The sequence below is a fragment of the Lethenteron reissneri genome, chromosome 24 (assembly GCF_015708825.2).
Source record: "Lethenteron reissneri isolate LAM-NWPU_2019-01 chromosome 24, ASM1570882v1, whole genome shotgun sequence".
In the NCBI taxonomy this organism is placed as follows: domain Eukaryota; kingdom Metazoa; phylum Chordata; class Hyperoartia; order Petromyzontiformes; family Petromyzontidae; genus Lethenteron; species Lethenteron reissneri.
In genome coordinates, this window is record NC_083802.1 from 16,360,849 (window position 1) to 16,387,652 (window position 26,804).

A 26,804-nucleotide genomic window follows, 5' to 3' on the forward strand; every position below is an offset into this window, starting at 1 on the left:
GATGAGAACTGATCCGGAGTTGTTGTTTTTTTAGGTTAGGCCATGTGGTAGCTTCATGTAAAAAATCCTGTCATTGGCATAACAGGGTCACGTGGCTCAACCAAAATTAACTATTGGTGATGATGATGATGATATATTGTGATGAAGTTAAGGATCTCTTGACTGACATTGATGAATAACCACGCACACGCAAAGTTGTAATCGCTGTGTGAATTATATTTGGTGGTTTAGTGAGGGATGAGGTGAGGGAGGTGGTGAGCGATGGGGATATTTCTGTATGTTGAACTTCTTTCGCGCCGTACGTAGCCAACCGTGCTATTTGGAAGTGCGGAGTTGCGGGTGAGGGGAGGTGGTGAGAAAAGGTGTAGAGGGATGGCGGTGATGTGGTGTGGGTTCGGGGTGACGGAAGTTTGGCGCGATGGGATAACACATTCCTGCGGAGGGAGCTGGTAGGAACGTTGGGTTGCTCGGTCAATGGCCAGGGTCAACGGCGGCGTGGTGTATTCCGCAAAAATGGCCGACTGTGAGGGCGGGCACAAGCCGGCGTTAGTAGGTTAAACGTTGAGTTTTATAAGGGCACCACGGGGTAACCAGCCCCTCCCCACCCAGCCCCACCACTCCCACCCCCCACCCAGCCCCACCCTCCCCACCGAGCCCCCCTCCCCACCCAGCCCCACCCCTCCCACCCCCCACCGAGCCCCTCCCCACCTTCCCCTCTCCACCCAGCCCGACCCCTCCCATTTTTGGATTCACGACGGACGAACGGACACAATAATCCCCTGTGGGCTGGTGGAACCAGTTGGTTCCTACCAGTAACAGGTGGTGATGAGGGAGGAGGTGAGCGATGGGGGGGGGGGGGGGCGAAGGAGGTGGTGAGGGAGGTGGTGAGAGGCGAAGCTGGTGAGTGATGGAGCGAGGGAGGTGGTGAGCTGTGGAACGAGAGGTGGGGAGTGAGGGATTGGTGCTGTTGGTGAGGGAGGGGTGGGCGTGAGGAATGTTGTGAATGATTTAGGAACGTGCATGAGTGAGCGACGAGGCTCGAGGGAACGAATGGACGAATGAACGAAGGAGAGAAGGAGAGTAGGGATTTTCCAAAGATCGGTTTCCCATCCCCTCCCTGCCCAGGTTCGTAGCGCAGCGCGCTCACCATTACACTACCGCTCCCTTCTCCCCCACCCCCTACACGCCCGCACATTCTCCCTCCCTCCCTCCCTGCCTCCCTCCCTCTCTCTCCTGCACCCCCCCCCCCTCCTCCTTTAGCTGAACACATCGATACGCAAGGAGCTCTCGTGCAGCTGGCGCCGGTGCGCAACGAATCCTCGCCGATTCATCTCGATTAAAGCAGCAGCAGCAGCATCAGCAGCATCATCAGCAGGATCATCAGCAAGCATCATCGGCAGCAATCATCATCATCAGCAGCAGCAGCGGCAGCAGCAGCAATCATCATCATCATCAGCAGCAGCAGCATCAGCAGCAGCAGCATCAGCAAGCATCATCAGCATCATCAGCAAGCAGCAGCATCATCAGCAGCATCATCAGCAGCATCAGCAAGCAGCATCATCAGCAGCATCATCAGCAGCATCATCAGCAGCAATCATCATCAGCAGCAGCAGCAAGCAGCATCAGCAAGCAGCATCAGCAAGCAGCATCATCAGCAGCAAGCAGCAGCATCAGCAAGCAGCATCATCAGCAGCAATAATCATCATCAGCAGCAGCATCATCATCAGCATCATCATCAGCATCATCATCAGCAGCGCTCCGAGCTGACTATGGGCACCGCAGCAGCGCACAGAGCTGCTGTGCGCATGGCGGCGGAGGCGGAGACGCTGGATTTGACGCACATCGCTAAGCATTGATAGTGGGGGGCGCCAGGGATTGGTGGGGTGCGGCGGCGGGGGGAGTGGGGGGGGGTAAAGGTGGGTTCACGGATCGCGTCTCGCACCGCACCTGGCGAGAAGAGAGCTCTCCGTGTCTCAATCTCTCTCCGTCCGTCTCCTTGTCTATCCGTGTGTCTGTGTCTCAGTGCCCCCCACCGCCCCCCCCCGCCCCCCCCCCCCCCCCCGTGTCTGTACTGGGCTCAGCCTCTTGTCTCAGTTTCTCTCCGTCTTCCCTGTGCGGTATATATCCATCTGCGTGCGTCTCTCTCTCTCTCCAATGCTCGCTCTCTTGCTTTCTCTCTCGCTCTCTCTCGATATCTCTCTCTCTCACTCTCCCGTCTCTCCAGCGTCGTCGATCAGCTCCAATGAAAGCGACGCGCTCCTAACGAACGCCCGGAAAACATCGGTCTCATCGATTCCACGAGAGGAGACGACCACGCGTTCAAGCTGCGACATTCCCCGTGTATCACGCGCAGTGTTTATCATTACACGTACTATTTACATTCATCAGCACCACCGTCACCATCATTTTAGATATTGTTTATCAACGGCTCTATCATCTTCACCATCATCTTCACCATCATCATCAGCAGCAGCATCATAATCAACATCAGCATTAACAGCTGCAGCAACACTACAAACGATATCATCGTTATTATCAACACACACTTTTACCATAAGCAACACCGGCATCACAATCAGCAGCAGCATCACCTAAGTCAACATCATCTAAATCTGCAGCAGCACCACCATCGCCACGATCATTGTTTTTTTTTAAACACATGCTCCATCACCATAAGCAGCAGCTATAAATTCATCACCACCAGCATCATCATCATAATCATCTAACATCCTCATCATCATCATCGGCGGGCATGCAGAAGCTATTGCATTACAATGACGAGCACATCATGCACGTGGCACGGGTGGCGCGCGTCGAAGGCTCGCGCCGCGGCTACCTCCGCGTCCGCCTCGCCGCCGGCGTCGGACCCGCGCTGCCCGCGTTACCCGCACTGCCCGCACTGCCCGGACTGCCCGGGGTCTCGACCGGCGGGCCCGGTGGGCCGGGTGGGCCAGACGGGCCCTTGGGAGCACCCGACGGGACGTGCCCGCAGCAGCAGGACCCATGGCCGTGGCGAGCGGCGTGGTGCGCGCTCCACCAGAATCTGCTCTTCTGCTTCGAGAGCGAGGGTAGCGCGCGGCCTCACTCCGTCTTCCTCCTGGAGGACTCCGCGTGCGAGCGGCCTCACCGCTCGGGCCACGAGGAGGAGCAGGAGGAGGAAGACGGTCAGGTGCGAGCCTTGGAACGTCGAGCTTGTGTGTGTGTGCGTGTTTTAGATTAATTGCGTGTGTGTGATAGAGAGAGAGAGTTTGTTGATGTGTGCGTAATATCGTCGTAATCATCATCAGCAGCAGAAGTCGTGGGAGTAGCAGCAGAACGGTGGTGATTGATCCGAACTGTGTTCATTATCATCAGCGGCAACAGCAGCAGCAGTAGTATCAGCATTAGCGTCGCTATCATCAGACGCAACAGCAGAAGCAGCGACATCCTCATCATCCTCATTGGCAGCAGCAAGACCCACGACTATTATAATTACGTATATTCTTCATCATCATCATCGGCAGCAGTTGCGTCAACAGCGTCATTGTTATCAGCAGTACCATCATCATCATTGTTCACCACCATCAGCAGCAAAAACATAATCAGAGCAGCATTGTCAACAGCACCGTTATTATCATCCGTAGCAGCAGTAAGATCAACTGCAGCAACAACAGAAACAGCATTATCAGCTGAAGCAAAATAATCACCAGCCAGTGGTGGCATTATCGGTAGCAGCTTGATCAGCATCATTAGCAGAAGCAGCAACAATAGCATCATCAGCAACAACAGCATTATCATCATCAGCAGACACAGCATAACGCTGCATATGAAGAAGTCGTTTGCATCCTGCTCGGTACGAATCCGGAGAAAGCGCCAACACGCATACGAGAGGAGAGCACTCAAAGATCCGCACAGACGGATTCACGAATCCCGCTCGCTGTAGCGCCATCTCCTGGTCACCTTGGGGCCCATCTGTAGTATATGCAAAGCATTGCAACCTCATACTGAGCTCACGGTCTGCATCGGGAAATGTTCGCGATGCCAGCGGTGTTTTTCATTTTACTTTCAACCAGAAAATGCCTCACCGAGTCTCGAGAGTGTGAAATTAATGCATTTGTTTATTTTAAAGAGGGTCCTGCATTAAGATGTTTTGGCCAATTATTGTATTTGTTCTTCATCTCGGAGGAAGCCGAAGAAACCTCGCACAGAGCCTCGCCACGCATCCGAGGGGGGGGGGGAAGAAGCCCAAAATTAAATAAATATATATAATGGTTATGGGTCTGCAACTGAGTGGCAGCCAGAGAGGACGTAGCCCGGCGTGGAGATGGAGCGATGGAATCAGCTTGTATGCAGGTGCTCAGTGGATTATAATCACGTGGCAGGACCGTGAGAGTCGGCGAAGGCGAAGGGAGGGAGGCCGTCATCGATGCATTATTGGATTGATCATCGCTGCCGCTGCTGATCAGTGATGATGAGCATGCTGTGTAATACTACAGCTCCGATTAGCACGATCACCACTACTACCACCACCATCATCAACATCACCACCATCAGCAGCATCACCACCATCATCATCGACATCACCACGCTCACCACTACCACCACCACCATCACCACTACCACCACCATCAGCAGCAGCATCATCACCATCATCAACATCACCGCCATCAGCAGCAGCATCACCACCATCATCATCGACATCACCACGATCACCACTACCACCACCACCATCACCACCATCAGCGACATCACCATCAGCATCATCACCTCTGCTGTGGTCAGCGTGCTCGCCACTGGGTGCGGTTTTCTAGGAAATTCCACAGCCACAAAGAATTTTATTGGTTAACTAAACCACAGCGGCTGTTTACAACAAAACAAAAACCCACCCGTGACGTCTTGGAAAATAATAATAATATTATTCGTGTGTAGGTGCGAGATAAAGTATCATACCGCAAGCATCGTGAGAAGTGGCGCTTGGGGAGGTCTTCATCCAGCAGTGGATTGATCATGGCGGCGCTGCTGTTGCTGCCGATAATGATGACCGTGTCAACGTAGCTTTCAAACAAGAGAAACGTGTTTAAAAAAAACAGCCATTTGTGCATTATGCCAAACAAATTACGAGCATTTCCTTAACAAATGCATTCTCGTCATTATTGTCTTAGATCAACATCAACATGCATCGGAGCAAATGTAACTCCGGCTGAGTGATGCATTGAATAGACGACGGTGGATCGGTTCCATGTCCAGTAGGACTCATCAGCACAGCATAGTCACATCCGCACTGCGATGGGCTTTGCCGTCGTCATTTTACGTAGCTGCATCAAACTTCATAGCTCATCGGATTCCTCCAGTCTAAATGAAGATCATGAAGTCTTTCTCTCTCTCCTGGTTAACCAAAGGACGTAAAGAAACTCGTCGTTAGTCCACGTACGCCAGGATAACGTACTCGGACTCGGTTCAAATACGAATTAAGCCGTTATTCGCTGCACGCGCCTGATGATTGCTAAACGCGCGCCACCTGCCGTGGATATCGCTGCTTAATTGTAATTCAATAATTAGCCGAGATATGCATGTCCTTTTGTGTTCTCTCCCCCCCCCCCCCAGCTGTGTTCCTCCAGTTATTGTTGTTGTTGTTTGGGGAACCTGTTGTGAGGACGTTTGTTTTGCTCATTTTGCAGCAGTCTTTGTTGACTTGTATAATTATCTCCTGTAGTTTAGTCTCACGGCTGTTTTGCTGACGATAAGACCTTCTACTCTAAGACCTTTTTGAGGGGCGCCGTGGTGTCGAGGTGTGAACTCCCTCGCCTGGTATGCAGGAGGTCGTGGGTTCGATCCCAACGCTGACACCTGCTGCTTATTAGGAGTTTGCATGTTCTCCCCCGTGGTAGCCTGGATTTTAATCTGGCTCTTCCTCCGGTCGTCGCCTCCACATTTAGAAGCACGCTTTTGGAGTATTTCGCCGTGAAAAACGTCCACGTCATAAGCCGCCACTTCGTTGAGCTATAATCTGTGACCAGGTCGCTTCTGAAAAGGAGCTATGTCGCTCTGCGTGGGCCTTCTTACATGGTAAAATTAAAGGATAATGTTTTACATAGTAAAGATGTTACCCCTGACGCACCACGAGAAAGGGGAGTAGAGTCAATGAAAACACGAACGGAAGCAGAGACAGGAAGGGAAGAGGGGAAGGAGGAATGCCGGGACGGAAGTTCCCGAGACGGACAAAGAGGAGGGAAGAGCACAGCTCGGGATGAGCAGCGAGGGAGCCTGGAGGAGGAGGAGGATGATAAGCGGCGGTGGTGCAGGGAGAGGAGGAGGAGGATGATGAGAGGGGAGAGACGAGAGGGAGAATGAAGGTATGAGCTGCATGGCGCAGCGTCTGTTTTAACAGGGGGCGGAGAGAGGGGATGGGGAGGGTTTATAGTGGGGGTGGCCAGACACAAGTCACGTGATTTATTTTAAAATTATTTTAAGATAAAATTCACGGAAGGCTCGAGCTGATTTAGAAATACAGTGTCGACATCTCATTATAATGGGCCATATTGGTTGCAAAAACAAACAAAAAAAGAGCCCTCCGTGTTAAACTGGCGGTGCGCGCGAGTCAAAACACGCGAGCCAATTCGAACGAGACGGAGCCACGACGGCGGAGAGCGAAGCGAAAAGACTCCAATCGAGATCGCGACCACGTGCAATGCAATGGCGAGTGGTGGGAGAATTGTTGCACGCCGAGAGAGGGAGGGAGAGAGGGCTTGGGGGATGTCTGCACGCGGAGGGAACGCCACAGATTGGGTTGCCTGTCACCCACGTGCGACCTCGTTTCCTCCTTGTTCGTGTGTGTGGGGTTTTTTTTTGCGCCATCTTGCCCGTGGTCTTCCCCCAGCGCCATCGCCCACGGTACTTCTTAATTTAGCAACGTGCTTCGTGCCGCTGAGCGTGGCTCGCCACGTGCCCCCACACACCCCCCCCCCCCTCTTTCCAACTCTCACGTTCATCCAGTAGCAAAGGGACGTGGGGCCCCTTATGCTTTGGTAAACACAGAAAAGACAAAGATCCCCCGTACAGCCTTATCAGACTTTTGGGACAAGTGCTGTTATCGAGCAGCACCGAAAAAGGCCGGCACGCGACGGACGGTGAGGTTGGGTGGCCATCACCACGCCCGGCCGCCTTTGTGTCCCAAGTGGCGAAGTGTTTACACACCGCACTAGGGGACTCATTGGAGCCTGAGTCGACCTAGGGGAGGCCCAGAACCGGTTCAGATAATCGTCACTGGCGTTGGTGACCGCGAGCAGGTGTCGAACTTAGCGCCACCACAGACGAGACTGAGCGATTTACAATTAGCAGAGAGAGAGAGAGAGAGTGGGGTTTGCCAGGTCCAACATATTCCTTGAACGTTTCCAGCGACGGGATTCATGATCGTCTGCGGGTCGTTTCGAAGCGGTGGAAGTGCCAAGGCGTTCCGTGTGGGCCCGCAGGGCCCGCACGGAACGAAAGTTGCAAAGGCCGGCTACAGCCCGCGGGGCCGTAGGGACTCGCCCACTGCTCGCCCGGGGGGACACGAAACGTCGGAGATGTTCGTCTGTTCCCTCTGTGCGCGCCGCGCTAATCGTTCAAGCAGAATTGACGCGATGCTATTTATTCCCAACAGCTCCGCTACGCACCCCTCCCCCCGCCCACTCCATATCCACCACCACCACCACCCCCCCCCCAATATTCTCAAGTCACCCATGGTGGATAATTAATAGTCGGGATTGATGACTGCCTGCCTGCCTAACCACCACCCCCTACTACCAGACTAACCTCGTATGTAACCCCCCCTCTCCCATCACCCCCGCTCCCTCTCTCTCCTCCACACTCCACCTCCCACACGAACGCCCCCCGCCTCTTTTTTGACTCGGGTGGCTGTGACGTTTAAAGATCAGAGCGCGCGTGTGTGTGGGTAGCAGGGCGTAATAAGAAGAGGGGGCTTTCCCCGGTGAACACGTGTTCGCCGCTAGCGGAGATGTCACGGATGCGTCTATTCGTAATCGATCGGCGTCGATTAAGGCTCGCGACGCGCGTGTGGATCTAATAATTATCGATCGATGCGGCCGCTTGAGGCCGCTACGTTTCTCCAAAGTTAATCGAATCGCCGTGGCTGGAGATATATCAGAAATCGAGAAGGGTTTGGCTTGCAGGTTTATTATTTTTGAATGGAAGACCGTAAATACGACGCGTCGTAGGCTTGAGCTGGCACAGCAATGGATTATTGAGTCTGTCTGTGCGGAGGAGCTGCGGTGGATTTCTTCGGCAACGCTGGTTTCCTTCCACGCGAAGCCCAACACGGCGCTGGTGCATTTTTGAGGCCACGCGTCGTGTCGAAGGCTCCCAGACAGGTCAGGGAACAGCGTGGGTTGAACTGACTGAGATGACTGGCAGATGCATCACCTGTGTGCCCCCCCACAGTGCCGACTTGCTGGCTTTTATCCGCCCGTCGCTCCATAGTTCTCTCACTGCTTCCAAAGCTGCCGAGTAGCGTCCTTCACGAGCCACCTCCACAGAGGCCGATCTTGACACCGCTGGTGCCAGTTATCGGCAAGTCCACTCGGCTCCACGTATTTCTCTACCGCATCAGCGCACATCGCTTTTTAGACCAGTGCCGTGTCTGATTAGCGGCCAAGTGGAAACTGTGGGTGGGTTTGAGGGTTACATGACCCAGCCAACGTAGCCTCGCCTGCCATTAGGAGCTCACCGATGGGTCTGTCACACCCACACACAAAGACAAATAAACCCCGTATAGTCTAACAGATAGTTGTGGCAAGTGCCGTTAACGAGCACATATGAAGGCCGGCACGGCACACGAGAGCGTGGGTGGCTAGCACCACGCCCGACCGCTTTTGTCTCTCCAGTGGCGATGTTTACACATACGCACCAGGTACTCATTTGAGGCCGAGTCGACCTAGGAGAGCCCCAGGACCGGTTCAAATATTCGCCACTGGTGTTGGCCATGAGCGGGAATCGAACTCGGGAAGCCGGTTTAGTAGTGGAGCGCGCTAACCACCACACCACCGCTCCCGCCACACCACACACACACACCCCACACACACCCCACACACGCGCGCACACCTACACTCACCTAGACCCACCACACAACCCATTCGCACGCCGTGTAATGCCGCAGGATTGTGACGCGTGCCCCCCCCGCCCGCTATAGACTGCGAATATGGGTTGGGGGGCTTCTGTGGGAGGGGGGGGGGCTGTATGAAGACACATGTCACGGGTTATTTATTTATTAGGACCCTCCGAGACTGCGTTACCCGAGTCCCGCGCGAGATCGATGGAGGCGCGGGGGGCTACGGAGGCCACGGAGAAACCCGCGGCAGCTCTAACGTGCAAGCTGCCATTTCGCCAAAAAAAAGAAATGCCCCATTGCTTGGACGAGGGGGCCTTCTCCCGCCCCCCGCCGCCCCACGCCGTGCCGGTCATGGGTTCTTCAACAACCATACTTCACCACTGCTGGTCAAGTGCGGGCTTGGTGAAGGCGGGCGCATAGACGTGGGGAGCATAGTAGTACAGCACAACGATGTATATTTGCTGCACTCTGGTCACTTGGCTGACAACGTTGCTCCAGCAGCATGGCTTCCAGATTGCATGGCGGTCGTTCATCCAAAGCATGATAGATCCAGGCTCACCCCCACCCTGCTTAGCTTGAGAGGAGATCTGGCCAGATCGGGGACATTTCAGATGATTTGACCACCTGCTTAGCTTCAGAGATCTGGCCAGATCGGGCGAATTCCGGATGATTTGGCCACCAGGCTCAGGGCTTAATTTTAGACGGGTAAAAAAAATTAGATATGTTGTCTGTCCTCGTGCAGCACACCACGTCCAGTATACATCGTCTAAGCCAGGCTGGGGCTACTACTTCAGTTGTCACATGCCACCGGATCACATTCAAGTGTGAAACTCAGAGAGCGCCACAGTTATTCGCTCTATGGAGAGAGAGAGAGAGAGAAAAAAAACCAAACCCCATCAACAGCACAAGCACATCTATTGCAAGCGAAACTAAATGACGGCAGCCGTCAATTGATTTAGCCCAAGTCAATGGCTTTTGTCAAGTTATTTCTGGGGAATGTATTTTGTGTTGTTGTTGTTGATATCTCCGCTGCTCGGTGCTCGGGCATTCCTCAAATTCCGAGACGCGTCCGTGGTTACAGCCCCGATCGATACAAAGCAGCAGCAGCACCCCCCCCCCCACGTGCGTGCGTGCGCACAGATCCCGGCTGTCTCCGTAAAGACAAAGATCCCCCGTGTAGCCTTAACAGACTGTTTGGGGCAAGTTGCTCTTGGCGAGCACCTTTCATGAAGGCCGTGGCACGGGTGAGCGCGCACGACGAGGGGCGTGGGTGACCAGACACTGACCTCACGGACCAGGTACAGGACTCGCTTGAGGCTGAGTCGACCTAAGGGGGGAGAGGCCCAAGAAGGGTGCAGATAATAGCCACTGGCGTTGGCCGCGAGCGTGAATCGAACTCTGTGTCCGCAGTGCAGTGCGCTAACCACGACGCCACCGCTCCCCATCCTGTATAAAACACGACCGGCACACACGATTTGCGATCATTAACCTCTCCCCTCTCCATCATCCCACAGTGATTCCGTGATTGTATTATCCAGTCCCCGTGGTTTGTAGTGTCGTCTACAAGTCGTATTCGCTGTATCCGTCTGGTGCCTCGATTCGTGTGCAATGAACTAGGAGCATGGTCCCAAAACGTGGCCCCGTTATCTTTTACCCTTTTTTTTTAATAAGACACAGCGTCAATTGAGGCACGTGTTGAGGTTTTTTTTTATTGTACGTGCTTGTGAACTACTAGCAATGCAGCAGCATCACCACCACCATATCATTCGACGATTATATTGTATTGTTCGTAGCTGTTGTGGTTTCAATTTAAGTAATCGATTATTTGTATGCTCGTTGGTTCTTTCGATAAAGTCAGGTAGGTATACAATCAAATACATCACGACGTTTCGGGCGCAACACAAGCGTCCGTCATCAGGTGGGAAAGCATGGTCTGCTGCTGAGGCAGACCATGCTTTCCTACCTGATGAAGAAACGTCGTGATTTATTTTATCTTATACCTACATGACTTTACCGAAAGAACCAAAGAGTATGGATTCCTGCAGCCACGAACGCTTCAAATCAAAATCGAGTATTTGCTCAACGATGATTCCATTGCCGTAGAGTCACCATTGGGCCATCGCCAGGCCACAAGCTGCAGGTAACCCCTGACTCTCGCTTCTCTCTCAAGCTCACCACCACCACCACCTCACCCTCTTCCCTTGCCTCACCGCTCACCCCGAGGCAGATGGAGCTGGTGGTCCGGTTCGGGCCCGACGGGCAGGGCGCACTGCACCTGCGCGCCCTGGACGAGGGAGATCGGGACGCGTGGGTGGCTGCCATCTCGCGGTGCAGGTGGGCGGGAGATGGACACTCACCTCACCCCTCAGACCCTTACCTCACCTCACGGATACTCACCTCACAGAGCCTCACCTCACGGACTCTGACCTCATGGACACTCACCTCATGGACACTCACCTCATGGACACTCACCTCATTGACACTAACCTCAACCCTCGGACCCTTACCTCACCTCATGGACCCTCACCTCACGGACCCTCACCTCATGGACACTCACCTCATAGACACTCACCTCATAGACACTCACCTCATGGACACTAACCTCATGGACACTAACCTCATAGACACTCACCTCATGGACACTCACCTCAACCCTCGGACCCTTACCTCACCTCACGGACCCTCACCAATCCTCACCTCACGGACCCTCACCTCATTGACATTCACCTCACGGACCCTCACCTCACTTCACAGACCCTCACCTCACGGATTCATACCTCACAGACCCTCAACATCACAGAGTCTCCCCTCACAGAGCCTCACCTCACAGACCCTGACCTCATGGCTTCTCACCTCACGGATCCTCCCATGCCCCCCTCCCCTACCCTACCACCCTTGCCCCTCCCCCTGCCCCCCTCCACCTGCCCCCCTCCCCCTTCCCCCCCTCTGCCCCACCGCTCCCCTACCCCTCCGCCCCTGCCAACCCCTCACCCCGTCCCTCCCAACTGGCCCCCTCCCCCCGCTCCCCTGCCCCCCTCTCCTACCTCACCCCCCCCCCCCCAGCTACGAGTCGGTACGTGCGGAGCGAGACCGCGCGCTCCACAAGTACCAGCGGCTGCTGCGCCTCGCTGAGGCCGAGAAGGCGCTGGGGGCGAGCATCCGCGAGCACCTGGACGAGCAGGAGAGCGAGGCCGACAAGCTGAGGGCCGAGGTGAGGGAGGTGAGGGCCGAGGAGGTGTGGGGAGGGGTGGAGGAGGAAGAGGAGGGGGGCGCTGAGCAGTGAGGCGGGCCGAGCGGTGAAGGGGGGGGTGTTGGCGGCACGAGGTATACTATAAGCAAACCAAGCAATCTCAACATCGTGTTGATGGTGTTGATGATGCTCATGATGAAGCTGATCCTGATGCTACTGATTATGCTGCCGATGATAATGTCACTGCTTCTGATAATGCTGCTGATGCTACTGATTATGCTGCCAATGATAATGATGTTGTTCCTGCTGCTGCCGATGATGCTGCTGCTCATGACGCTGCTTCCGATTATGATGTTGCTGCTGCTGCTGTTGCTGATAATGATGTTGCTGCCGCTGTTGCCGATGGTGTGCTGGTGGCCTGGCAGGTGGTGAGTCTCAACAGGAGCAAGGAGCGCATGTACGCGGTCGGTGAGGACAGCGACGATGAGGATGAAGACCCCGACATCCGGAAGATCAAGAAGGTGACCACGGCAGCGAGACGCTCCTACGGGGACCACAACGCCTCTAGAAGCGGTGGTTCTCAGTCTTTCTTTTTTCATACAAATAAAAATAAATTAGACGGACGTTTTGTTCTTGCTCGCTGGTTACTCTTGAAAGCGGCGTTGTTTACCATCGCTGAGTTTAGAAATGTATTTTATATCGTTCCAGGCTACCATACGGATTAAAATGTTATCGTAGTTATTTTACACATTTGCAGATTCACACGTGATTATTCACTAACGACTCCCACATACTTTCGCACGTTTGGAAATCACCTCACGTACCCCTGGGACATTGCCGCGTAGGGAGCACGCCTCGTACTCCCCGGGTTACGAGACAACTTTTCTAGAACATCGGGGCCACGTGGTAGCACGGAAAGTAAAGCACGGACTAGCCCACCAGCCCCGAGTACTATCCCTACCCCTAACCAACTCGCCAACCAGCAGCCACTTTGTACTCTCTGACCATCAAGATTAAGATCTCATCCTGGCCAAAGCCACGATTCCTATCTCCATCGCTCACCTCACTTCTGAAAGTTTGGCAAGTCTCCTTTTTATTTTATTTTTTAAATCAAAATTTCAGATGACTCCCATTCGCCCCGTCCCCCACCACCCCACACCACCCCACCAACTCCGATACTCCGATTATAATACTCCGATTGATGCTCCTGCTGTTGTGGAGTGACTCATGCAGCCAGCTATGGCTGCAGGGTTTTGGTAGTACATGTTGTTTATGTCATTTATTGTGAAAATTCCGTCACAGTTCCTATGATCACTGTTTCATTGCTTTCATGGCTTTATTTTGATGATTTCGAAAAGTGTATTGGTTTAGCCATGTTTGTTTGTTGTAGTACAGAGTTAGACTGATGGCCTTAATCTAAGTTGTCTTGTGGTTGTTGGTGTTGTTTGACTTGCATCCCACTGGGATTTTTGCACACAGCGTTGGTGTACGGTGTTTTTTCTGCAATATTTTGCTGTCTTTTCCTGGATTTTCTGTTTGCACTCAGTCACATATTTACTTTAAGATGCTTTTTTGTTCATGTTTTAGTTTTTTGTTTGTTGCGGTTGCACCCGATTCAAGAGCCGAATGGCTCACAGGGCCATCCTAATAAATTAACTTGAACTTGAACCGCTTTCCCCACCAACCACCCCCCGCACCCTCCTCCACCGCAGGTCCAGAGCTTCCTGCGCGGCTGGCTGTGCCGGCGCAAGTGGAAGGCGATCGTGCAGGACTACATCCGCTCCCCGCAGGCCGAGTCGCGGCGCAAGCGCAACCAGCTGGTGTTCTCCATGCTGGAGGCCGAGGGCGAGTACGTGGCGCAGCTGCGCGTCCTGGTCACGGGCTTCCTGCGCCCGCTGCGCATGGCCGCCAGCTCCAAGCGCCCGCCCATCTGCCACGACGACGTCAGCGCCGTCTTCCTCAACAGGTAACCGACAGCCTGCTGCACTACCGCTCGTGGGGAGCGGTGGTGCAGCGGTTAGCGTGCCACGCCACGAACCCGACGACCCGGGTTCGATTCTCGCTCACGGCGAACACCGGTGGCGATTACCTGAATCGGTCATGGGCATCCCCTCGGACGACGCAGCCTCAAATGAGTACCTGGTGCGGTGTGTAAACATCGCCACCGGGGAGACAAAGGCGGTCGGGCGTGGTGCTGGCCACCCACTCCCTCGTCTGCCGTTCCGGCCTTCATAGGTGCTCGCTAATAGCATTTGCCCCAACAGTTCGTTAAGGCTACATGGGGGATCTTTGTTTGTGCGCGCTTGTGTGTAAATATCGCCACTTGGGGAGACAAAGGCGGCCAGGCGTGGTGCTGGCCACCCACATCCTTTGTGCGCCATGCCAGCCTTCATAGATGCTGGGTAACAGCACTTGCTGTAACAGTCTGTTAAGGCTATACAGGGGATCTTTGTTTTTGTTTTGTGTGCATTGGTGTGTGTGCGGGAGTGTGTATGCTAACAGCACTTGCCACAACAGTCTGTTAAGGCTATACAGGGGATATTGTCTTTGTGTGTGTACGTACGTACGTGAGTGTGCATATGTGTGCATACGTGTGATTCTGTATATGTGTGCGTACGTATGCGTGCGTGCGCGTGTGTATGTACGTGGGTGCTGGGTTGTTGGTATTGCGAGCCGACCCTCGTGTTGGCGTATGTGTTGGCGTTCTTGGTGGTTCTGCTGCTGCTGCTGCCAGTGACTCAATGCCCGCGTCCCCCACCCCGTCTTCACTCCAGCGAGACCATCATGTTCCTGCATCAGATCTTCCACCAGGGCCTGAAGGCTCGCATCGCCAGCTGGCCCACGATTGTCTTAGGTGAGCCCCATCAGCACTTCGCATCCCAGCTCCTCACTCATCTGCATCTCAAACTATCCAACGACCGTTTTCCGGCCACATTTGTTGTTGATGCTTTTGAGAATTGGAAACTGTGTTGATATGTCTTCAGGGAATCATCGTCGTAGGCCACGATCTATCCACTGCTGGATTAAGGCTCCCCCAACCTCCTCTTCCTCTGACCCCTCGGCCTGACAGCGGACCTGTTCGACATGCTGCTGCCCATGCTGAACATCTACCAGGAGTTTGTGCGGAACCACCAGTTCAGCCTGCAGGTGCTCGCCAACTGCAAGCAGAACCGCGAGTTCGACAAGCTGCTCAAGCAGTACGAGAGCCGCGCCGAGTGCGAGGAGCGGACCCTGGAGACTTTCCTCACCTTCCCCATGTACCAGGTGAGGAGCGGTGAGGAGTGGTGAGCGGAGCCTCTGTGCACCCTCTGTGGGGTCAAAATATCGCCACGGTGGCGAGATGTTAACTCCCTCGGCTGGTATGGAGGAGGTTGTGGGTTCGATCCCGAACCTGATGCCTGTATATTTGGAGTTTGCATGTCTCTCTCTCTCATCATCATCACGGTGGCTAGGAGATGTTAACTCCCTCGCCTGGTATACAGGAGGTCGTGGATTCGATCCCGACCCTGACGCCTGCTGTATATTTGGAGTTTGCGTGTCTCTCTCTCTCATCATCATCACGGTGGCTAGGAGATGTTAACTACCTCGCCTGGTATACAGGAGGTCGTGGGTTTGATCCCGGCCCTGACGCCTACTGTATGTTTGGAGTTTGCGTGTCTCTCTCTATCTCCCCACGGTCACGTGGATTTTTGGCTACTGCTATAAGTTTCTACACGATAAGCCACTTCGTCCAGCTATCATTTGTGGCCAGGTCACTCAGTGGGCCTTACCTGGTAAAATAAACAAATGTTTTTAGTTTTAAATAGTTTCAAGTGTTTTTCCTCCCACCTCTTCCGTGATGTCTTGCCGGCGTGGAAGAGTAGGACAAATACCCTCTAGAGGAGCTCTCTCTGGAGGCCCTTCCAACAACAGTGGTGTGGGCGAGCAGTTCCCGCGCTTCGCCTTTATCTTTGCCCTTTAGTTGTAGGCCAAACTGAAAGCAAAAATAAAAACGATGATGTCAAAATTGTGTAAATGCTAGCAGCAAGAAGGCCATCCCAGCAGCTGAAAGGTTATCCCAATGGAAAGCAAGTAAATTAATTAAAATAAAAAGCTAATTGGCTGAGCGTCTCAAATTTCGGGAGTGAGAGCACGGGGCTTTGCTGTTCCTTTTTAAAGTGGGTTCACTCGCGTTCTGAGGCTAACTACCTCGCCTGGTATGCAGGAGATTGTGGGTTCTATTTTGACCCTGACAATACCTGTATATTTTGAGTTTGCGTGTCTCTCTCTCCGTGGTCGCGTGGATTTTTCTCCGGGTCCTCCGGTTTTCCCCTCCACATTTAGAATCAACGTGCGTTTTGAGTATTTGGCTTAAATAAATTTCCACGCGATCAGCTACTTTTGTTGAGCTATTTATTGTGACCAGGTCGCTTCTGAAAAAGAGCTATATAGCTCAGTGGGGCCTTACCTGGAAAAATAAAAATAGTAGTAGGAATATTATATTCATTCTAGATTTGAAGTTTTCGTCACTGCAAGGATCCATACTGTTTGGTTCTTTTGGTAAAGTCACGTAGGTGAAAAAATAAAAAAAAATAAAAAAAATTTAATCACAAAAATATGGAACGCTTCACGCAAATTCGTGAAGCGTTCCATATTTTTGTGATTTAATTTATTTATTTTTCCTTTTTCACCTACGTGACTTTACCGAAAGAACTAGAGAGAAGGGATATTATAGTAGGTCAACTGATGAAATTGTCCCGTAACTTTCCGGCAGTCGTTCCCATTCCAATACGATCCTATTTTTGCACGTGTTGAAACTCGCACGGACACACAACACTTGCACTTCACCAACACGTACGGACATTGGTGCCCGTTGCTCCCTTGCACAGATGGTAATACATCTCGGGGGAATCACACTTTGGGTTTAACGAAAAGGCCATATGATTTACCGAATCAAAGGGCATTACTGAACTAAAGGGAATTAAAATCCCGGCTACCAAGGTGTGGTGATGAGATGCACAAATGCAGCAGATTTATAGAGTGTCACAATTGTCAGCCGCGATCAATCCACTGCTGGATGAAGGTCTCTCCTTGAGCCGCCGTTGCCATCCCTCACCGTCCTGCGATGCGGCAGTCCACCGAGCGCCAGAGGTCACGCTGCTCCGACCTCTGCTCCGGGCGTCCTCTTGGGTGCTGTTGCCTCCTTTGGCCGCTGCTCCATTGTTCTTCTCACCCAATACATGTCCACGCCATTTGCCACTTCATCGAGCTATCGTTTGTGATAGCCAGAGAGCTCAGTCAGCTTTAACTGGTGAAATAAAAATTGTTCATTTTAATTATTCGCCGTTGGTCAAGGATAACGATGGAGTGGCAGCCAAACGTGGGGAATGCCCCCGAGAGCGCGTCCACCGCGGAGATGGAGCGAAGAGGTCAGCTCGTGCGCAGTAAGCGGGAATGGGTTGTGGCATCGCAAGGCCGTGAGAGATGGCGACGATGTCTCGTCAGTGCCAACGGTCAGGCAGTGGATTGTCCGTGGCCGACAGTGACGATTACCAACTCATTTGGATACAATCGCGGAGTAACCCTATTCTAGGACGTGCGATTCGAATGCGCCTATATAAATAAACCTAAAAGAGCAAACGAAACACATTTTAACCACAGAATCGCTAACAGCTCCACCGGAGCCAGATTACCCTCTTACGACTTCACCGCACCTCGCGGCGAACCCGCTCGCGACCTCATCAAACTCCTCGCTCCCGCGCCGCAGGTCGGAGGCGTGGGCCAAGGTCCCGAGACTTCACACCTGGTGGGGGGTGGGGGGTGGGGGGTGGGGGCTCTGGTTCGCCCAGGGACGGGCGAGGAAGCTGTGCAATTACCGGCGGTGGTCGCTGCCGTGATTTGACCCTAATTTGTGGCGAGCCGAGGGACGCTCCCCCACCCGCCCCTGCCGTGGCGGTGGCGGTGTTGTCCCTGGGGTCCCCCCGTATTTTGCGTTTGTGGTCGTTCCGTTGTCGCCATCCAGGCTGTGGTGTTGACCAAGCTGGGAAACGGCTCGTGTCTCCACGGGACCCTCGCCGGCTTTACCGTTACTTTGTGCTCGTTAGTCGGTGCTTTCTGTCAATTCTCGATTGTCTGGGGTAATGGTCGGGCGGAATGGCCCAGATGAAACGACATTTGCAGAAAATGCGAAACGTACCTGGATTCGATTGTCATTGTGCATATGTTGTTTAGCTACGCAGAACAGGGCTGAAGAATTAGACCGTGTAATTATTCTGAAATGCAATATTTCATGTTTTATATTCATATTTTACAAGCACGGTTAATGCAGAAGCCAGATTATCCGCACGCAGGCGATCGCAAGTGCTAAGTGCATAATATTACAATGAGGCTTTTACTTTGCCTCTCGTTGTCCCAAGGGGATTTCCAGGATAAATTAAATACAAATGGGAAAACATAAAACGAAGGCCATGAATACACACAGCGAACTGGAAAACAGAGCAAAAAAAAACCTATCGGTGTAAACTGTGAATTGACAAAATCTCAACCTGTACTAAGTAAAAAAATAACAAGAGAAAAATAAAAAAACCTCTTCAGATAATAGAATAACACTTGAGCTATGATCTAATACCATTTTATCATCGCTGCGGATAGATAATGGCTACAGATAGATCATGGCTGATGATGATGAAGATGATGATGCTAACGACGATTTTAAGGATATTGCAATTCAGCCGCGCGCCACTGGGCATCTCCGGAGATCACTCCGTTGCCCAATCTCCCTGTCCGTTCACGCTTTAGAGAGGTCAAGAAGTTATTATTGTTATTGCTAAACATACGAAGAGGAACGGCGTTCAAACAAGAAGCGCCGCTCGGCACAAGAGGAACCACAACAGGTCATTCCCTCGTTATTCACGAGGGATACGTTCCAGAGATGCTCGCAAAGAGCAAATTTCGCGGTTGATGATATTGGCCTACGAATTACTTTAAATAAATACCGAAATAAACGATTAAATACGTGACAATTATCCGAATAACGCAACAAAATAAAAATTGGTCATGATAAAAATACAATTAATAAAAAATGTATATTAAAGTATTAAATAATATCATAGTTTATGAATGTATTCGTACAGAGTTCCAGATGCCATTCGCGGATAGCCAAAATCGCGGACGGCAAGTTCATGCATAACGAGGGAATACCGTGCACCCTGCACGGGCAGGTGAAGTCACGCTGCAGCGAATCGTCTTCAGAATCGGAAAACTTATTTTTAAATCCTTTATATTAAGTTCGCGTGCTTGCTTGCTTGCTTGCGTGCGTGCTTGCTTGCTTGCTTAGGACCGTGCAAATCTTTCGGTCGTTTTTTAACCCACTTCCCGTGATCCAATCGAGCTGACATTTTCCACACAGACTCGTTGTGTGTGACAATTAATTTTCGTGAAAAAAAAATACAAAATTTTACACTGTTTAGGGAAAACAAATTAAATATTTAATTACCAATTGCTTAATGGTGGCAGACAATCATCTGACCCATAGGTGGCAGCCATCTCAAGCCAGAGGACGAGAGGACTCTAGCCGCCACGCATATAAAGGATTTAGAGTGAAAAACTTTGTTTTTACGGGTTATACTTGTTACTGGACGAATCCGATGAGCTATCAAGCTCTTTTTCGTCCCCGCAGATTCCGCGCTACATCGTGACGCTGCACGAGCTGCTGGCGCACACCCCGCAGGAGCATGTGGAGCGCCGGAGCCTTGAGTTCGCCAAGTCCAAGCTGGAGGAACTGTCCAGGCGAGTAAAACTAAACTACGCTTTTTACCGCCCTCAGTCGGCCATATTTGCGGAATACACCACGCCGCCGTTGGCCCTGGCCATTGACCGAGCAACCCAACGCTTCTACCAGCTCCCTCCGCAGGAATGTGTTTTAATTTTTTTTACCAGGTAAGGCCCACTGAGCTATATAGCTGTTTTTTTCACAAGCGCACCCGGCCACAAATGATAGCTCAACGAAGTGGCTTATCACGTGTGAATTCATAGCAGCCAAATACTCTCAACGCGTGATGTTGATTCTAAATGCGGAGGGGAAAAAAATCGGAGGGCCTGAAGGAAAAATCCACGTGACCACGGGTAGAACATGCAAACTACAAATATACAGGTGTCAGGGTCGGGATTCAACCCACGACTTCGGATATATCAGGCGAGCCAACAGATAACAACTTTTGGCTGACCATCGAACGACGTTTACCGCATCGTGCGCTTTCAGGTGCGCTTTTGCGGCCGTCTGGAATGCTCTTACTTCTGATTTTAGGAATCCACTGGAGCTATGCACTTTTAAACCATCTAGATTGAAAACTCATTTCTTTAGGACTGATTTTTGTGTTTAGTTTGGTGTCCTTCCCCCACACCTCCGATTATCACGGTTGGCTACGTACGGAGCAAAAGAAGTTGATCATGCATACATACGTATCGGCCACTGTGTTTGTTGCATCGCGGGACCGGGAGAGGTTGCGACGGCTTGGAAAGATCATGGCTACTAATAATAATAGTAGTAAAGATAGTCTTTGCATGCATAGTAGCGTGTGCTTACATTCCCCAGCTGCTCAAAGCGTCTTTCATCGCATCTCATCTCAGTGGCAGGGGAGTCTGCGCAGTACAGTGGCGGAATTTCCACATTCCCATGGTGGGGAGTTTGTCTTTCCGTAGGACAACCAGCGTTGACTGGAGGGATGATGGGCCGAGTCAAAACGTCAACCAGAATTTGAACTCGCTAACCTCTCCGATTGCGAGCCCATTCTCTCCCCCGCTGAGCCATCATCCTTGGCCGGGTGACGCTCACGATTGCTCTCTGCGCAATACCAGTCAATCATGATGACGATGGTGATAGTGATGACTCGTGCTCGTCAACATGGACGTTGCGTGCGCAGGATCATCCACGACGAGGTGAGCGAGACGGAAAACATCCGCAAGAACCTCGCCATCGAGCGCATGATCGTGGAGGGCTGTGGCATCCTGCTGGACACGAGCCAGACCTTCGTGAGGCAGGGTGAGTGGTGGGGCAACGCTGGCAACGACGCTCAGCGCGCGTTATTCCCCCGCGCTGCGGCTGCTTTCTTGTGATTTATTTATAGCGGTGTCGTGTGCCAAGCGAACGTGCCAACGTTGGGCCAACGTTGGGCATGTGGTTGGAATTGTGCGCCCATCGTTTTTCCAGCATCGATGACGATTATGATGGCTCTATGTTTATTGCGACGATGATGATGACGACGACGAGGATGGCGACGATGACGACGATGACGAGTGTGATGATAATAATGATTGCGATGACGACGATAGTTATGATGGCGGCGACGATGATAACAATTATGATGGCGATGATGATAGCGACCACGATAATGACAATGATAATGATGGCGATGATGATAGCGACGATGACGATGATGGCAATGATGACTACGATCACGACGACGATGGCGATGATGACGATGACGACGATGATGATGATGACGACGACGACGGCGACGATGATGACGACGATCTCTGCTTGCCCAAGTCGAGCTCGCGGTGCCGACGCCGGCGTTGACCCTTGCTGTGACGTTGACCCACGGGTCGCCCCCCCCCCTCCCCACCCTTCCTGGCGGCATGCCGCAGGCTCCCTGCTGCAGGTGTCCACCGCCGAGAAGGGCCGCATGAGCCGAGGGCGCCTCGGGTCGCTCACGTCGAAGAAGGAGGGCGAGCGGCAGTGCTTCCTCTTCACCAAGCACCTCATCATCTGCACGCGCGCTTCCGGGGGCAAGCTGCACCTTAACAAGGTGGTAGGGGGTTGTGTGTTCACGTGTGTGTGAACCGTGTGTGTGATCCGCTTACGTGTGTGTGATCCGTGTATGTGAGTCTTCTGTGTGTATGGGTACATGCATGTGAGCCCCGTGTGCGTATTGTGTGTGTGTGATCCATGTTCGTGTGATCCATGGGTATGTGTGTGATGAGTGCGAGTGTGTGTGCGTGCATGTGTTTGGGGCGTGATTCATGCGTGTGTGGTTTGGGTGTCTTGAGTGATTCGTGTGTGTGATGTCGTGTGATGCGTGTAATTGTGATGCAGCTGTATCTAGCTGCTTTGTAAATCCAAATTGTATTGTATAACTTAATTATAGTGTGTGTGCGGGGATGGATGTGAGGATTTTACAAACCGCGTCTTGACGGCTTTGTCGGATATCGTGAGGGTTGCGCAGTGGGTATTAATTGGGCAGAGTAAGGGTCCTTGTGTGGGGAGCGGTGGTGTAAGCGGTCAGTGCACGGCACTACGAACCCGGTGAACCGAGTTCAATTCCCGCTCATGACCACAATAACATTCACGGATATTTGAACCGGTCCTGGGCCTAACCGAGGTCGACTCAGCCTTAAATGAGTACCTGGTGCGGTCTGTAATTATCGCCATTAGGGAGACAAAGGCGGCCGGGTGAAAAAGTGGTACTGGCCACCTACCCCTTAGTGCGCCATGCCAGCCTTAATAGGTGCTCACTAACAGCACTTATCTCAACAGGGGGGAGTTGCGGTGAAGTGGTTAGCGCACTGCGCTAAGAAATTCCCCATTCCTGTGCCGGGGGAGAGTGTATCCATAGGACAACAACTGTTGATTTACCTAAAAAGTGGTTACATATTTTATCTACCCCAGAGGGGATGATGGGCAGTCAACCCCTTCCCAGGAGTTGAACTCACAACCACCGTGCCTGCTGTGTGACAGAGTGCTCTATACTCTGATTTAAATATGAGTTACCATTATCATTACATGCAATCAAATTTACACGAAATATTATAATTAATTATTATTGTTCGAGTGATCATGTGTGTGTGTGTCCTCCATCAGAACGGCGGGGTGCTCCCCCTGCTGAATTGCACTCTTCTGGAGGATCTGGAACCTGCGGATGATGAGGGTGAGTGTGGGGTGAGGGGTGAATGGTGAGTGCTGATGTGTTATGGATGGGAGCGAGGAGTGAAGGGTGAGGAGTGAGAGGTGAGGGTGGGGAGTAAGGGTTTAGGAGATATATTTATAATCAGCAGACATGTAGCTGATCAGTTTAACACGTAGTCTTTCATGACCATTATTATTGATAATAACGGTTTTTGGGTTAGATCGTGTAAGTATAAATGTGTTTCAACCCTCCACCACCCGACACGGCCAATCAGTAAGAAATGTGTCACGTTAACAAAACGCCAATTAGTTATTTCTTCAGCCCACTGGTGTGATTGAAGAGTGAATCCACAACATTGACAATTTGAGTACGACGTTTCGCTGGATATTACATCCAGCATCTTCGGGCGATTTGCCAGAATAGCTGCTGTTCCCCTGGTAGTCAAACCACTACCAACTCCTCGTGTGCCGTACCGGCCTTAATAGGTGCTCGTGGGGAGCGGTATTGTAGCGGTTAGCGTGCTGCACTACGAACCCGGCGGTCCCGAGTTCGATTCCTGCTCGCGCCCAACACTTGTGACCATTATCCGAACCGGTACTGGGACTCCCCTAGATCAACTCGGCCTCAAAACATTACCTGATGCAATGTGTAAACATCGCCACTGTGGGGAGACAAAGGCAGCCGTGTGTGGTGCTGGCCACCCACGTCCTCCTCGTGTACCGTGCTGGCCTTCATAGGTGCTACTCGCTAACAGCAGTTGCCCCAATAGTCTGTTATGGCTACGCGGGGGATCTTAGGCTTTGTGAGTGTGTATGCGCCTACGTCCTCAGCGCGCAGTGCGGTGCAGGACCTGGAGTTCCGCTTGGCGATCGAGGCCGGAGACACCCCGCCCTGCATTGTGCTCGTCGCTGCGTCCAGGCAGCAGAAGGCAGCGTGGACCAGTGACATCAGCCAGGTGAGTGTGTGTCTATGTGTGTGTGTCTGTGTGTCTGTGTGTCTAGCGAGATCAGCCAGGTGTGTGTGTGTCTATGTGTGTGTGTCTGTGTGTCTAGCGGCATCAGCCAGGTGTGTGTGTGTCTAGGTGTGTGTCTGTGTGTCTAGCGGCATCAGCCAGGTGTGTGTGTGTCTAGGTGTGTGTCTGTGTGTCTAGCGAGATCAGCCAGGTGAGTGTGTGTCTATGTGTGTGTGTCTGTGTGTCTAGCGACATCAGCCAGGTGAGTGTGTGTCTATGTGTGTGTGTCTGTGTGTCTAGCGAGATCAGCCAGGTGAGTGTGTGTCTAGGTGTGTGTGTTTGTGTGTCTAGCGGCATCAGCCAGGTGTGTGTGTGTCTAGGTGTGTGTCTGTGTGTCTAGTAACATCAGCCAGGTGTGTGTGTGTCTATGTGTGTGTCTGTGTGTCTAGCGAGATCAGCCAGGTGTGTGTGTGTCTATGTGTGTGTGTCTGTGTGTCTAGTAACATCAGCCAGGTGTGTGTGTGTGTCTATGTGTGTGTGTCTGTGTGTCTAGCGAGATCAGCCAGGTGTGTGTGTGTCTATGTGTGTGTGTCTGTGTGTCTAGCGAGATCAGCCAGGTGTGTGTGTGTCTATGTGTGTGTGTCTGTGTGTCTAGCGGCATCAGCCAGGTGTGTGTGTGTCTAGGTGTGTGTTTGTGTGTCTAGCGGCATCAGCCAGGTGTGTGTGTGTGTCTAGGTGTGTGTGTGTCAAGATGTGTGTGTGTCTAGATGTGTATGTGTGTTTGTGTGTGGCGACATCAACCAGGTGCGTATGTGTGTCTAGGTGTGTGCGTGTGTAACTAGGAAGACAAAGGCGGCCGGGCGTGGTGTTGGCCACCTCGTGTGCTGTGCCGGCCTTCATAGGTGCTCGTTAACAGCACTTGCCCCCACAGTCTGTTAAGGCTATACGGTGGCGTTTGTTCCTTGGCAAACATGCGGCGGTCCGTCAATAAGTCCCTAGTTCACCGCCTCATGTCTTCTCTTTCTCTCTTTCTCTCCACCCTCCCCCCACATCGCATCTTATATCCTCTCGCTCAAACCAGTGCATCGATAACCTGCGCTGCAATGGCCTCATGATGAACGTGTTTGAGGATAACTCCAAGATCTCCGTGCCGCAGATGGTCAGGTGAGGTGGGGGTGGGGGGATGGGTCGGGTGACGGCGGCGCCCACTGGCGGTGGTTAAATAAAGGGCAAGCTGAGGAGCGGGGAATAAAAAAGGGAGGTCAACTTACACGCGACCGCACGTAACGAATCGTAAATAGCGAAGCCCCGTGCGATTTCGCACGTGTAATCGTGAGAATGGGTTTTAAACTCTACACTATTTTTTTTTATTTTACCAGGTAAGGCCCTACTGAGATATATACTTCTTTTTTAGAAGAGCCCTGGTGACAAATGATAGGTCAACGAAGTGGCTTAAAGTGTGGAAATGTATAGCAGCCAAATACTGTAAACGCGTGTTTCTAAATGTGGAGGGAAAAACTGGAGGACCCGGAGAAAAATCCATGCGACCATTGGGAGAGACACACGCACAATCCACATATACAGGCATCGGGGTCGGGATCGAACCCACGACCTCTTGTATACAAGGCGAGGTCGTGAACATCTCGATGGATCGATGCGTTGTCGTCGCATCGCGTTTCCACCCCCCCCCCCCCCCGTGGGTGCCGGCGACGTCCAATCTCTTTCTGCCGATGGGTGGGCGATGGGTGACTCGGATAATACAACGATAATACGATGTGTTCCTATTAATAATACGATGTATTCGTTCATTCCAGGAGGCCGCTTTTGGATTCTCTTGTTCACGGCTAAAAGGATGAATTTGCCGCCACTTTAATGCCCACTCCGATTCTATCCACGAGAGATGTGGATAATAGGAAGGACCGTTCATCCATGGGGTAATAGGACCTTCGGAGTCACGGGTAATGGGGCTGCAGAATAAGAGCAGTCTCTGGTAATCGCTTTTCGGATAAGTGGGGTTTTTCGGGATAACAGGGTTGCGGATAATAGGAGCCACTGGTAATGGGGAGTAATGGGGCTACCGAAAAAACGGACGAGTCTACAATGAGACTTTGGTTTTGAGGGATTTTCCGGATAACAAGACTGCGAACAAGAGAGGTTTTGCGGACAGTGAGTCTGCGTATACGAGGGTGTTTGACCGTCCACGCAGGTCGGACCGCAGCCTGTACTGCGACGGCGCCGACATCCGCTTCAGCCGCACGCTCGACTCGTGCAAGGTGCCCGTGATCCGCGCGGCGAGCGTGAGCCGCTTGCTCGAGCGCCTCACCGACCCTCGCTTCCTCAGCATCGACTTCCTCAACACCTTCCTCTACTCGTACCGCGTGTTCACCACGGCCACCGCGCTGCTCGCCCGCCTTGCCGCGGGCTACCGTCGCCCACTCAGCGCCGTGCCCGCCAGGTGACGGCACGCGCAAAGGCAACGATCCCCCCACTGCCCCCCCCCCTCTCCCTCGCATCATCTCGAACGGACCCGTTTGGTGCGGGGGGGGGGGCGATGTGACCGGCATTGGCCAAAACATTGCCATGCTGAAAATTAACCTGCAGATCGCTTAATTGGGATCACACAACTGGCAGGACCCTCGCGAACAAGAGTCTTGAGAGTCTTGAGAGACTCTCCTCAGTAAGCAAACGCAATAA

The 26,804-nt window shown here is 52.4% G+C and overlaps 1 protein-coding gene across 3 annotated transcripts in view; it reads left to right on the top strand.

Moving 5' to 3' along the window:
* Window positions 1–2,094: 2,094 nt before the first annotated feature.
* Window positions 2,095–26,804, top strand: part of LOC133346678 (ras-specific guanine nucleotide-releasing factor 2-like) — a 40,525-nt gene continuing 15,815 nt past the window's right edge. Inside the window, exons 1-14 of one of the 3 annotated variants that reach the window (XM_061558466.1) lie at window positions 2,095–3,169; window positions 11,313–11,419; window positions 12,149–12,305; window positions 12,701–12,796; window positions 13,988–14,241; window positions 15,050–15,129; window positions 15,346–15,539; window positions 19,933–20,042; window positions 21,176–21,294; window positions 21,900–22,060; window positions 23,113–23,179; window positions 23,989–24,113; window positions 25,192–25,274; window positions 26,329–26,565. In XM_061558466.1, the coding sequence (XP_061414450.1) occupies window positions 2,753–3,169; window positions 11,313–11,419; window positions 12,149–12,305; window positions 12,701–12,796; window positions 13,988–14,241; window positions 15,050–15,129; window positions 15,346–15,539; window positions 19,933–20,042; window positions 21,176–21,294; window positions 21,900–22,060; window positions 23,113–23,179; window positions 23,989–24,113; window positions 25,192–25,274; window positions 26,329–26,565 (2,207 nt within the window). In that variant the 5' untranslated portion in view covers window positions 2,095–2,752. Of the gene's footprint in view, window positions 3,170–11,312; window positions 11,420–12,148; window positions 12,306–12,700; window positions 12,797–13,987; window positions 14,242–15,049; window positions 15,130–15,345; window positions 15,540–19,932; window positions 20,043–21,175; window positions 21,295–21,899; window positions 22,061–23,112; window positions 23,180–23,988; window positions 24,114–25,191; window positions 25,275–26,316; window positions 26,566–26,804 lie in introns of all 3 variants that reach the window. The other 2 variants (XM_061558463.1, XM_061558465.1) reach the window with 2 other exon arrangements.